Source organism: Indicator indicator, chromosome 16, assembly GCF_027791375.1.
Source record: "Indicator indicator isolate 239-I01 chromosome 16, UM_Iind_1.1, whole genome shotgun sequence".
NCBI classification, from domain to species: domain Eukaryota; kingdom Metazoa; phylum Chordata; class Aves; order Piciformes; family Indicatoridae; genus Indicator; species Indicator indicator.
The window spans coordinates 6,886,240-6,899,615 of record NC_072025.1 but is presented as its reverse complement, the minus strand read 5'-3'; the positions used below and the strand labels follow the sequence as shown (position 1 = coordinate 6,899,615).

Sequence of the window (13,376 nt, the reverse complement as noted above, 5' to 3'; positions counted from 1 at the left end):
TAATCCAAATACTTGGAGTCACATCAATTTACTGAACACTTCAGCAAAATAAATGTTTCTTTTTCTTTTCACCTTTCTCTTTGGAGAATGGGCCAACCTCTGTAAAGTGGTGAAAAAACTTCGGGGTTTGTGCGGGCGAGGGGGGGGGGGGTCTCTGGGGTAGGATGATTTAATGTAAATTATGGTGTTTTTTTTTTTGGATGTAGTTGTGATGTGCTGTTGGATTTTTGGTATTTTAATGGATTTATTGTGGGAGTTGGAGTAGTATTTTATAGGGGGATTTTAGGGTGATTGTAATGTGGGGTAATGGTTTGGGGGGGTGGGGGTGTTTAGAGTGTATTTTAATGTGGGTATTGTTTGAATTAGGTAAGAATGAAATGGTGGGGTTTAGGGGGAAGGTTGGGGTTTTGTTTTTTTTTTAGGTTGTTTTGATGGTGTTGGTGTTTTGATTTAATTGTAGAATTGTTTTAAAAGGGGATGGTATTTGAAATAGCAAACATTGATGTTTTTATTAATAGTATATTTTGTGTTAAATAATGGTAATTAATTGAATCTCCCTTTTAACTGTATTTACAAGAAGGCAACAGATTAGAAAATACTTTCCATCCTGTACTCGGGTGAAAGATTTTGATTCAGATGGAAGAGTCAAATGAATCATTCAGTTATATACTGGTTTGAGAATTAAAATCACCACATGGTCACAAAAGCTCAAAAAGGTGCTTCTAAATACATGCATGGTAAAGATATCCATAGGAAACTGTAAAAAATATAATAAACATTAAAATCTCTCACAACTTCCCATTTAAAAAATACCTCTGTTCTATTTACATTTTCTGTAAAAGGTTTATTTTTTCATTCCATCAAATAGTGCTACACTATATATATGTACTATTATACTTGCTATAGAATATTTGGGCTTCAAATGGCCTTGTGACCATATGTAGCTCTAATTTCCTAGTGTGGGGAATATAATTTTTGTAATTATATAATAATATAATTTTTATAATTAAAGTAGAAAGCTTCATTTGACCTCCAAAGCTGAACCAAACAAATAAGCTAATGAAGAAAATTATTCCATTTGCTTAGAATAGACCTTTTAACAAAGCAAGGCCCATACTTGTTATTTTCAGTATTGGTACATGACTGTGAAGTGTATTACTGAGTTTCCATTGGGTAAGATTTATGCTCAGAGCAGTTCTTTACAGGACTTACTGTAACAGATTCATTGCTCTTCTGTATTCAGAGTAAAGTCTGTCATACCCAAATTAGGGCTAATGTTGGTTATGATTACTTGATCAATAGGACTGGCTTGACTACTTCAAGTAAGAATATGTATATATGCAAACACCACAGTTAGAAATGCTTGGATTGCAAACTAGTGAAATAGGAGGAAATTCACCTCCAGATCAATGTGTTTACCACTTTTTGGGTCCTTCCATCCTCTAACAGAGTTTTTAGGGGTTCCTTATATAACTAAATTATTAGAGTTTAAACTTCTGTCCTATAGCATTTCTTTAGAATTTAACATGTAGTGTTTCACAAAGACAAAAGAACAAAGTGCTACTTATTTTTTACTATCAGGATGGCTACATCCAGATTGAACTCATTCTTACCCTCTTTGGTCCAAATAAATTATTATAAAGAGTCCGGAAACTTTTCCGAGTATAATTGCAGCGATAAGCTCCACCCATGAGATATTCAAGTACAAGACCAATATCTATTAGGCTGATATGATAATCTGGTGGAAGATTTCCCTATCAAAAAATAAAATAAATAAATAATAAAATAAGGACTTGGGATAAGAAAACAAAACATACATTAAACTCCCTAGCTAGCCATATTATGTCATGTTTAAATTGGCACACAAGTATTATTTAAAGCCACTGGTTTCAGTCTCCGAATATTGGCACTAAATTAATGATAACTGATTTACATAATGACAAATTTTTGAGACCATATTTTCTTTGGTTTGTAGTTGGCAGTACTTACGATTGTGGACAAATTTTTCATTTGATTTACTTGTACAGTAAGTCAGAGTCCATACAAGCTCAAGTCGTTTAAAAAAGTTATAATAATGAAATTAAATAACTTTGTACTGATTATGAATCCAGTATAAAAGCATGACTTAATTTCATGGTGAATATCAGGCATACTTTACATTTTATGAAAACTTTTTCATCATAATATTATCTGCAGGCTTAAGACCACAATGCAGAACACGATTTAGATTAATACACAGCCCAGAATCAAAGAAAAAGGCAGACTATGATTGTCACTGTTACACTTGAAACCTGGATAGTGCTATTGACTCTGACAGAATCACAAGCTGAAAATTGTGCTTCATTGTTCAAGCTACATGCTACAACAATAACTGATTCTACAGCACAACTGAACAGTTGCTATGATGAAACTACTGTGTCCTAAGCAAATGCATCACCTCCATGTTAACCCAACCGAATCCCCGAGACTGCCGCTGAGTGAGTGAGCCATGATAATGCAATGAAAAGGAGACAGACAGAAAGCAGAATGCAGATGAGCATTAGTAACACTCAAAAAGACAAACAATGAATGAGAAAAGTGTTAAACTATGAAGCAGATCGATAATGAATTATACATTAGCATAGTACTGTGTGATTTCCACATCTGAATTTCCCAGGAATAAATCCAAGTTTTCCTTGCCAAAAAGGAATAAAGGCCATTTCATGTAGCTGAATTTGGCTGAACAAAACCTCCAAAACCGAAAAGGGAGCAAATACAACAATAAATCTTACAATGACCCTATTTATGTAAAATGAACAAATGTACATGTAATGGAGACAAATGAATAACAAATTAGGACTTAGAGCACTGAGAAACAGAACAGACTTTTTTCCCCAGGTAAAAGTAGGCATGGCAAGGTAATTAAAAGGCACACAAGGAAACAATCAAAAGGGAACAAATTCAGGGATCTGCTTAACATAGCAGGCCTTTCCTTCTGTTCCTCCTATGTAACGCTGCATTGGGAGCTTTCTGTAGAGAAGAAACAGTATCAACCTAAATCTCAGATGACATACTACATTACTAGAAGCTTCATTTTCCTCCCTTTAGTTTTTAAATTACGAGTAGTGCAATACAGCCCAATTCAGACTGACATCGCTGTTACAAAAAGTAATTTAACCTCCTTTTCTTAACAGCTAACATCTAGTTTCAAATGTTGACTGTTGACTCACATGGTTAATGCAATCACGGCAAGGTAATGGTGCTGTTAGTTAAGCTTACCTTTTTCACATCTCTGACTAGCAAATGCAGTGTATTTGGTGGACCCAGTCTCTGAAACAAAAATCATTCACAGTCCATTAGAGCTTCATTCTTCAGATTTTTTGCAAACACTAATGTAATTAATGATCTGGTATGTAAGCAGAACTTTAGGCAAACCTGTGCGTCACACTCTTGCAGGGGTGAAAAGCAGGATTTGGGCTACAATGAAAAGCACATGAAGAGCAGCATAGGCCCTTCCTTATAATCCTTTACACGGTGATTCAAGTAACAGCAGTTTGTGGTATTGTCTACACTTGTACTTGCTGCAGGAGCCAGAAAGTGACTGGAGGTTCGGTGTTCTATGAATGCTGCCCTGGACTACCACTGAAAATGATGCAAAGAAAAACAGTCTAGAAATAGTTATGTTCCTGATGACTTTACTGTGGGATGGGGAGAATTTGAATTAAAAGACATGATGTTGTAGGATTTTGAGAAAAACATTTTGCTTTGCTGGGCCACAAGGAAAAATTATACTGATTTCTGCAATGTGCTAAGAACAACAGTTGCTGTGTAAGTACTTTGCCACATTTACAGGCTTATTGCAATAATATTAAAAGTATACATAAAGGAAAAGTAATGGACATTAAATGACCAGTACTGTCTGGTATTAATTTTTTTACTATCTCCATTCGTTCTTTGAGTGTTCTGAACATGTATTTCAAATACATCACTATATTTACATAATAAACTGCAATATTTTGTAAAAGCTTCAGCAGGCTTATTAAATGGGAATGTGTATTTGCAGGGAAACAATAGGGCACTATAAGTAGTAGCAATGGCTTCCCTCACCACTATCCAACATCTGTGTATTGTCAGGGCTCAGAGATTTTTGGAAAACCAGTATATCTCAAAACGAGAAGAAGAAAAAGGACATCCCTGGTAAATACAGTAGCAAAGCTATTAGAGTGCATTTTAATATTTCTGCTCACTCACAGTATTATAAAGCTCTTCCAGACGAGGAATAGTGAGGAAGTGGTGCATGTTCACTCCATTCTCAATGAGTAGTTTCACAAAGTCCACTCGATCCAGAACCAGTGCATCCAGCATAGCCTGCTCCAGCGAATTCACCTGAATTGTAAAATGGAGAATGTAAGACTGCATGAGCACAGAAGACTTGGTTGGCCAACAACCACATAAATTTTCATTACATAGGATATTCTCAAGTTCCCAATTATGTTGATTAATCTGTAAGTGAAAGTAAATTTAGAAAAAATTATTTTATCCATGTGCAAGTCAATACAGACAGTGAAGTTTTCCAAGAAGGTTTTGAGCAAGATGAGAGCAGTGGAAGAAATCCTTCGCAGTATAACTATAGCTTTCAATCATCCTGCTTAGAATTTTTAACTAAATCAGGCATATCGTGCTTGACACATAATATGAAAAAAGATATTTACTTGCTCAACCTGATAGGAAAAAGTTAAAACTTAGGAAAAACACGCTTTATAAATTTAAGAAGAAAATGACATAATTTATCCTGATAACTTGCATATGTATCACCCACTCAAACTGCTGCCTCAGAGGAAAAAACACATCTAATGCCGAAAGACTCAAATCATTTGGGAAGAAGCACTTCCTCTTCCTTCTCCAGCTTAGTTTTGACTGTGGAAAATGTTGGTCAGGAAGTCTAACTGATCTTCTCCTACAGGTTAGAATCCCTCAGTAGGAGACAGGAGAACCACTCTAGCAGCAATTGCCTTGACATAAGAATTTTAATCTAGAAAATAGAACAATCTAATCAATTGCAAATGTAAAATGAAGCACTTAGAAATTGAGAGGTTTAAATTGCCTTCACTGGATAAATAACATGTACAGGGAAGGATGAAGATATTCATTGGTGTTAGTTTCTTCTGACATGCAGGGATAAGCACTGACTTAAACTGTTGTGGTACGGCTGCATGTGGTGCTCATGGGACAAGAGAGGGAATTGCTGTCACGATTGCAGCATCCCTGCAGAATCTACTGCTGATCTTGTGAGAATGTGCAAACAAGCATTCTACAGAATGAAAATGTGTATTATCCTTCTTTGTTCCCCACAAGGGAAAAAAAAAAGAAAATTATTTAACAATTTTACTGCAAATATTTTCATCTCACCCAGTTCAGGAGTTCAAGCTTTCTTGGGTCTGTTTCTTCTTCTGGCTCTTCTTTTCCTTTTCCTCCCTTTTTTTTCCCTTTTCCCTTCCCTCTGGCTCCTTTAGTCTGAGGTGCTGGAGATTTCTTTTCCTTCTCAAGAGCTGTTCCATCAGGAGCTGTAAGGCTTCCTAGAGGCTATATTTAAGAATGCATTAGAAGTATTAGAAATCTAATTGATCATACAGTAACTAATCAAAGAAACTCCCCAGTCAGCACTTCTCACACAAAGTCAACTAAAAATTATAATTTCCTTAAGTATAAAGACCTTTTGCATAGCCACAACGTTACATGTTTTTTAAAGCTGTTATATCTAATGTCGTCAATAACCCTGAAAGTCCAAGCAGTGAAGCAGGTAGTCTGCAAGGGTTTCCTCTCACAATATAAAGTCAGTGTCAAGAGGATGGAGAAGAGACACTACTCAGTTTTGTGACACTTCAGTTTCTTTACTCTCAGTGAATGCAATAGTTGTCCAAATAAATAGCAACAAGCAGGGTAAGGATCTGGACATAAAGAGCTTAAAACTACTGTTGCATGATGTCAAGTAGCATCCATACTACAGAGGCAGAAAGGACAGGAAAGAAAGCCACGAACAAAATTTACATTCTCATTCTGCAGACAGTATTTCTGTTTATGCCTCTTCAGACACATTTGCTCTTTGCAACATCCTTCCCCTTTCCAACCTATCTTCCCAAGACAGGCAGGTACACATGCAAACAACTTGACACTACTTGTCTGTGATGTAGAGGCTTAACTTGCTCCAGCTAATGCTTAGGTTATATAACCTAAGCATGAAGATGTAAAGTGGGTTACAACAATCCATGGTCTGCACAGAAAACTACAGAAGCAAGCCATTAATAAAGCTTGTTTTCTGCCATTTTGTTTGTTTTTAAAAAGTCTTTTCTGCCTAGCTACCACAAGTCCATTCATAAGCCTGTACAAAACTACAACTGTCCACTTGCAGCAGAGGCTGATCTGAAAACAGTCCTTGTGAACCTGCAATGACAGTGAGTTGCAATTGGCTGACACTCCTTCTGCAAACTGTTCCAGAGCGTGAGTATGAAATAGGCCAAAGCAGTAGCTGGCTTCAGTTGTTAGTTGGTACCTCTGAATCTAACCACAATAATATGGAGCTTACAATATTCCATCCAAATAAATTTTGTATATTAATAATACTTCATAATCTGTATGATAATTAAATCCTTTAATTAACCTTGAATATAGGAAATATCTCATTACTCTAAGAGAAGGGATAAAAGAGCATATGCACCAATACTTGTTTAAATTTAATTGTACAGGCTTCCAAATAACATAAATCTCACTATTATGTATAGTGTGCACATGAATAGTCTTCCTATGAGTTTCAGGAAAGACAACTAATTACCAGTACACTTCATTCTTACTGCCTCTTTTAGGCTGGTCTCCTCATGACAATTTATAGTAATTCAATACCAGTTGGTGCACCCAGTAAAGCAAAAAACCATCAGCACAGTGAGACTGAAAGTGGCTCAATAGGAGGTTTTTAGTTACACAGATGAACAAAGGCACTGAAGTGTTTCACCACTGATTTCAACAAACGTATCATCAAACTCCAATGATTTGAGAAAGAAAAGCCAATTTCAGGACCTAAAGCTTTACTGAAGATCTGGTTTTCAGTTAATTTGGCACAGCTCTGCCTGCCAGAGGCTTGTTTTCTGCAATGGTTTCCTCTGCTCATCAGGATTTTGCTTCATTAATCCAAACAGAGATTTTCACAGCTGTTAATAAAATGAGCAACACAATTTTCCTAAGCAGCTCTATGAACTTCCTTGCTGCATACTTTCATAGGTAGTTGGGGACCTTGCCAACTGCTAGCACATGTCAATGACAGAGTCAGTCAGAAGCCTTGGCAATCCTAGTGCATCACACAAGTTCACTGGGGAAGACCAGTACTCTTATTGTTCAGCTGTATCTAAAGCTATGGATTGTTTCCAGTAAATGTGGGGGTTTTTAACAAATCCCACAAGGAATCACAAAATAAAGTTATTTTCCTGTTTGCCATGAAATTGTCTTTCTGTCTTTCACAGAGTACAAATTACTGCTAAATATTTGCAAATGACAGGATAAGGATATTTCAAAATAAGTATGTCATTATTAATTAATGGGATATATGGGATATCCTACATCAGTTCAGCATAAACCAGAATTCAATACTGTTTCTCCTGGCAACAGGACACAAGGTATGAATATTCCACCATTTATTTTAAATCGTTAACAAAAAATGTGACGAGGAAAACTGTCTTACTGGCCAGTGGTGTCCAAAGACAAAGATTTGGCTGCGTGCAATGTCTACACGATTCCAGGCCAAAGCCAAGCTGAGCTGGTCTGGAGCAGATGCATTGGTACCTAAAGGGAAACATGTAAATGTTGAGTATTTCATGCCTGATGAAACAAGATTAGACAGCCTTCTGCAATTCATAGAATCATTCAAGTTGGAAAAGACTCCTGAGATCATCAAATCCAAACATTGACCCTACTCTACAAAGTCCAGCCCTAAACCATATTCCCAAGTACCACATCTAAACAACCTTTAAACCTCCCTGGGAAGCTTATTCAAAGTCTGACTACTCTTTCTGCGAAAAAATTTTCCCTAATGTCCAGTCTAAACCTACCCTGTTGCAGTTTGAGGCCATTCCCCCTTGTTCTATTGCTAATTACCTGTGAGAAGAGAAGAGCACCAAGCTCTCTACAACATCCTTTCAGGTAGTTGTAAAGAGCGATCTTGTCTCTTCTTCTTCAGAATAAACATTCCCAGCTCCTTCAGTCACTCTTCACAAGATTTATTCTCCAGGCACTTCCCCAGCTTCACTGCCCTCCTCTGCACTCACTCCAGCACCTCGATATCTCTCTTGTATTGAGGTGCCCCAAACTAGACACAATATTCAAGGAGTGGCATCACCAGTGCTGCATACAAGGGGACAATCACCTCCCTACTCCTGCTGGACACAGTATTTCTCATAGAAGCCAGAATGCCATTGGCTTTCTGGGCCACCTGGGCACACTGCTACCTCATATTCGGCTGTGTGTTGATTAGAACTCCCAAGTCCCTAGTCCAAGATGTAGAAAACAGTAAGTCTTACTCTGTATCACACTAGCATGAGAATAATTCTACCACAATGCAGTGGATGAATCAAATCATTTACGACACCTTCCACTTAACCCCATAATCTTAATTTCAAAAGGATTAAGCAGATTCTCTCCATTTTTCGTCAAAACTCCCATATTGACTTTTGTATTTTGATGTTAAAGACAGACCATTTCACTGTTGTAAAAGACTCCTCCTTTCAGCTACTCTGGTTGATGCTGTAGATATCAGTGCAGTAATTCCTATTTTTTAGCTTTGGGGACTTCAGTGATCCCATACTGAGCCTGTATCAACTACTACGTACCTGCAGGCAGAAACTAGTTGTTTCTGCAAACAAACTCCAAATAAACACGGAACTAATCACAGAATTCTCAGGGTTGGAAGAGACTTCAAAGATAATCTAGTTTCAACCTCCCTGCTATGGGCAGGGACACCTCACACTAGATCAGGTTGCTCAGAGCCTGGCCTTAAAAACCTCCAGGGATGGGGCTTCCACCCTCTCCCTGGGCAACCTGTTCCAGTGTCTCACCTTGCTCATGGTGAGGAACATTTTCCTAACATCCAATCTGACTCTACCCACTTCTAGTTTTGCTTCATTCCCCTGAGTCTTATCACTACCTGAAACCCTAAAAAGTGCCTCACCAGCTTTTCTGTAGGCTCTAAGGCTTAAAGAGTGGAAACTGATATCTGGGAAAAAATCCACATATTCTTTTAATCTTCCCACCTCTTTTTTCCCCTCTAACTTTATTAATATATGATAAAACATTAAAAAAAAAAAGGTGGACGTACAGTTTTTGCAGCATTCCCATCCCAGGCTTTCAGGTGAGAAAAGTGACAAGCACTTTCAATATGGGCTGTTCAAATAATTTGTTATAATCCAGGTGAACAAATCAAACACTTAAACATCAGGAGAGAACCTCAGGTAGCATACAAGACAGTCTTCTGGAGATCAGTTTGTCCATACTATCTAAATGCTCACAAAACCCACCTTTGAGGAGAGCAGTTAAGATGGACATCTCAATGTCCTGTTGCCCTTCAGATCCCATGCGAAACACAGTAATCTAAAGGATAGCATAAAACCAAACACAAGATTTCAACACATGAAAGAGAGAGACTAGACATGGAAACAGTAAAAAGAGCAGAATGGTGAAGCTTTATTATTTTTTAAGAGTTGAGATTATTTCCAAAAAGTACAGGTCCAATAGTGTTTCTTGGAATTTTCACAAAAGCATTTAAGCAAATTATTTCAATAAAGTTATCCTAAAATATCCTTGCATTCATAAACATGACAAACTTGGTTAAAACTCATGAATTTTGAAAAGTGGTGACAAAACTGTCATGCCAAACTGAGTTTTCTGACAGTTCTACTGCATTCCAGTAGCAATGGAAATGCCAGCTTGGCAATGGAAATGCTAGTTACCTGAATCAATGGCACTTGCACAAGTAACATACAGGAGTTGCTCCTCTGTTTCACAACAATGCACCTGACATCATATTCAAACTAAATCACTGCACCAATTCTGAAGTGAACATGTCAGGATGTAGATTTGATGTAGATTTGGATAACTAAAAATTGCATTGTATTCATTTTCCTTGCTCCAATTCTGAGACTGGAAATGCAAACGCTGGCAGCTATTACATGCAGTATTACCATAGTAAATAACAAGCAAACACTCCAGGGAAAAGACTTTCCCACTTCTATCATACCTCTTGGAGTACCAGAGCAGGATTTATTACTTTTCATAAACCCCTTTAAATTTTTACTTCTAGAAGTCAAAAGAACACTCCCTACTGAAAATAATAAGAAATTCTACATTCTGTTTATTGCTAATTTACATTTTTAAGAAAAAAAGTTTCAAATAATGTATTGGAGACAGTATTAAACCTGGGAAGACTAGAGTTTAGCGTTTGTATCCAAGCTGACCAAAGATAGAAAGTTGGGGCTCTGTGAAAATAAAACAGTTTTAAGGGAGATTGAAGCATCATTTTTCTAAGAATTTAGACAAAAATGGTGGGTTTTTTCCTCAGTCTCATGAGGAAAGTTTCATCATATTCAAATAATTTCTTTATAACTGTTCCTGTTACAGGTGTCACTTTCTTAGTGATACAATTAAGCAACACGAAGAATGAAACTGCCACACATTTCGTGCTTGAATTCTATACCAACTTGGTTATCTGATTCTCTACACACAGTCGGAGGAGAAAGCTGTGGTAGTTCTTTCCAGAAGACAAATCCCTATCTCAGCCTATGCTAATGAGTGAATGATTGTGTACATTTCTGGCGCTATGTGGAAAAAACAAAAAAAGGTTAAACCGTAACTCTGGGAAAATGCCACATAAAGTACTCTATAACGTTTGGTCACAGAAATTCCCTTTGTGAACTACTTTTAGGACACTTACAAGTTCTTTTTTTTTCATGCACTCCATAAGAATGACAAATAGTTGATGAGCTTGATTCCTGTTGTAGTTGAAGGTTTTCTGGATGGTAACTAGAAGCTGGTCCCTAAGGGATTCACTTATTATCCTAAAAAAAAAAAGGCATAAAAGAAGGCATTTCTAGAATTAATATATATTCACAAGCCCCGCTGTTTGAGAAACTTTCCATGAAAATACACAGTGTCTTTGCATTCAGTACAGGTAAGAAGTTAATGAAGAGTTAACAGTTACCTATGCATCTCAGTACCTCAGCACTGATGTAAAAACTGGCAGGGACCTTGTATTACTCTGCAATACAATGCAAGTTGCTCTTACTCTTACGTATGTAGATTTCATTTTGTTATGAAGTTCAGTCTTCAGAATTTCTGCAGCACACTTCACAGGATCCATTCCTTTGGTTTTAAATGTTGCAAGACCCCTTGCATATAGCTAAAAAACCCCAAAAGTATTTCATGCTATGATAACCTTGGTTATCTTTGTTATTCTCTTAAACTGAGAATTTAAACTGCTAGCATATCTGAAGCCTCAAAATACCCAACTGAGAAGCAAACAAATCAAAAGTTGATTAATTAAATGAGATCAAAAACATTCTAGAAAGATCTGAAAAGTCTGACCGTCTCAATGCAGTCGAAACAGACTATTTCCTAAACAAACATGCGTTTTCAGATGATGACAAACATTACCATTAGGCATTCAAAGCAGTGAGAGAGCTGAGCCTGCAAAGTGCAGTAAAATTCAATGTTCACTGTAGGAAAATGATTATTTAGACAGCAGGGCTGACAAAAAAAATTCTCATCACAGCCTTACCAGATGAAAACATTTATCTCATCATAATTTTAGAAGAGGAAAATTAGATACTGCATCATATGCACTGGGAGACAAAGTCATAGTGATAGGAAGGATGAATGTGAAAAAGAAAAAAAAAGAAGTAAAAAGAGGAGACTTGGGTGATGGAAAATAAAGAGAAAGGTACTGAATTATAAATATTGTTGATAGGATTAAATATGTACTTTGTATAAACATCAAAAAAAAAAATCCAACATCAGAGCTGCTCTCCTAGTTCACCAAATAACATCTGCACAGTTTGACAGCACTAGTTGTCAAACTATTAGTATTTAATCTAAGCTAAGATCCAACTGTAGTCAAGGAAATAATTCTTGAGTGCAAGACAGGTGTGCCATACTCTAATCAAGACAATATACTATGATTTTGTCTGAATCTGGCTACTAAAGATAAAATCATGATATTTACAACAATAATGGTGAATGCGTGTTACTTGATTGGGAGAAATAATGTTTTGAATTAAAAATGCAACATTCTGCTTCCACTTCCGAGTATTTGTCAGGACAGATCTTTTATTCTGAAGAGCAGATGAGCCTGCTAGTGTGGCTATGGATCTTCTTTAAAATAACCGTATTTTCTATCAACCAAAGAGGCAGACAGCCAACCACAAAAATAAGAGATTCCTGAAAGTTTTGGATTACAAATTAACATGGGCAATGGACAGGAGGGCTGCAGAGCACAATGCTCCAGACAACATCCTCTGTTCTGTTGATGGCATCAGGCAGCACGGCTCTGAAGAACCATCACAGACACAAAAAACAGCAAGAAAAAGTTAGAAAGTCAAATGATTTTTCAGCTTGTCTGGCACTCCTGGAGAATGAAGCTCCTTCACAAAACACACTAAAGTCAGGCAGTATAAATTTTGCAAACATATGCACTAAGTAACCTCAGTCATGATCTGAGGAAAAAAAGTAATTCTTGGGAATCACTTGTTCCTTGCCTCTAACACCCCATCCAGCACCAAGTGTAGTACAGCATACTTTGATGGAGCATGTATGACAGCATGCTGCACTGAGAGCAAGTTCATTTCAACGTATCATCAAGAACATTTGAAGTGGTAACGATTTCTACTCATTAATGCCAGAGCTTGGATCAAACAGGCAACAAAAGCTGACTGACAGCAGAATGCCTCTGTTAGTAGCGTTTTGTCCCTGAGATTTTTTTAATGAAACTTTGTTGAAAGCAAGGCAAATAGCCCCACATTGTCCTCCAAGCAAGATACAGTTTTGGTGAAGATCTCAAAATCTTACCCTCCTTCTTCTGAATACTTGTGTGCAAATGACAAAATATCCGATGCTCGTCCACTACCATCACAAATCACGACAGGGAGAGGGGGTTCTTCTCGTAGACACTCTAAGACAATGGAGATCACATTGGGACCCCCTTCCACTATGAGCCCAACTACAGGAACACCTTGTCCCAGACCTGCAAAAGAACCCAGAAGAACAGAAACAAAAGAAGTGTTATTGAAACTTAGTTTAAAAGGTTGAGATATTATGAGTGGATGTGATTTTTGTGTTGCAGCACCACTTCAAACCAGAAAATGGTC

General features: G+C 37.1%; 1 protein-coding gene across 1 annotated transcript in view; it reads right to left on the bottom strand.

The window, feature by feature from the left end:
• TRPM1 (transient receptor potential cation channel subfamily M member 1) overlaps positions 1–13,376 on the bottom strand; it is a 98,164-nt gene that overhangs the window by 18,496 nt on the left and 66,292 nt on the right. Inside the window, exons 9-17 of the mRNA XM_054388151.1 lie at positions 13,078–13,252; positions 10,949–11,072; positions 9,537–9,609; positions 7,709–7,809; positions 5,389–5,562; positions 4,231–4,365; positions 3,259–3,309; positions 2,438–2,473; positions 1,604–1,754 (exon numbers count right to left, since the gene is read on the bottom strand). Coding sequence (XP_054244126.1) covers positions 1,604–1,754; positions 2,438–2,473; positions 3,259–3,309; positions 4,231–4,365; positions 5,389–5,562; positions 7,709–7,809; positions 9,537–9,609; positions 10,949–11,072; positions 13,078–13,252 — 1,020 coding nt within the window. The remainder of the gene's footprint in view (positions 1–1,603; positions 1,755–2,437; positions 2,474–3,258; positions 3,310–4,230; positions 4,366–5,388; positions 5,563–7,708; positions 7,810–9,536; positions 9,610–10,948; positions 11,073–13,077; positions 13,253–13,376) is intronic.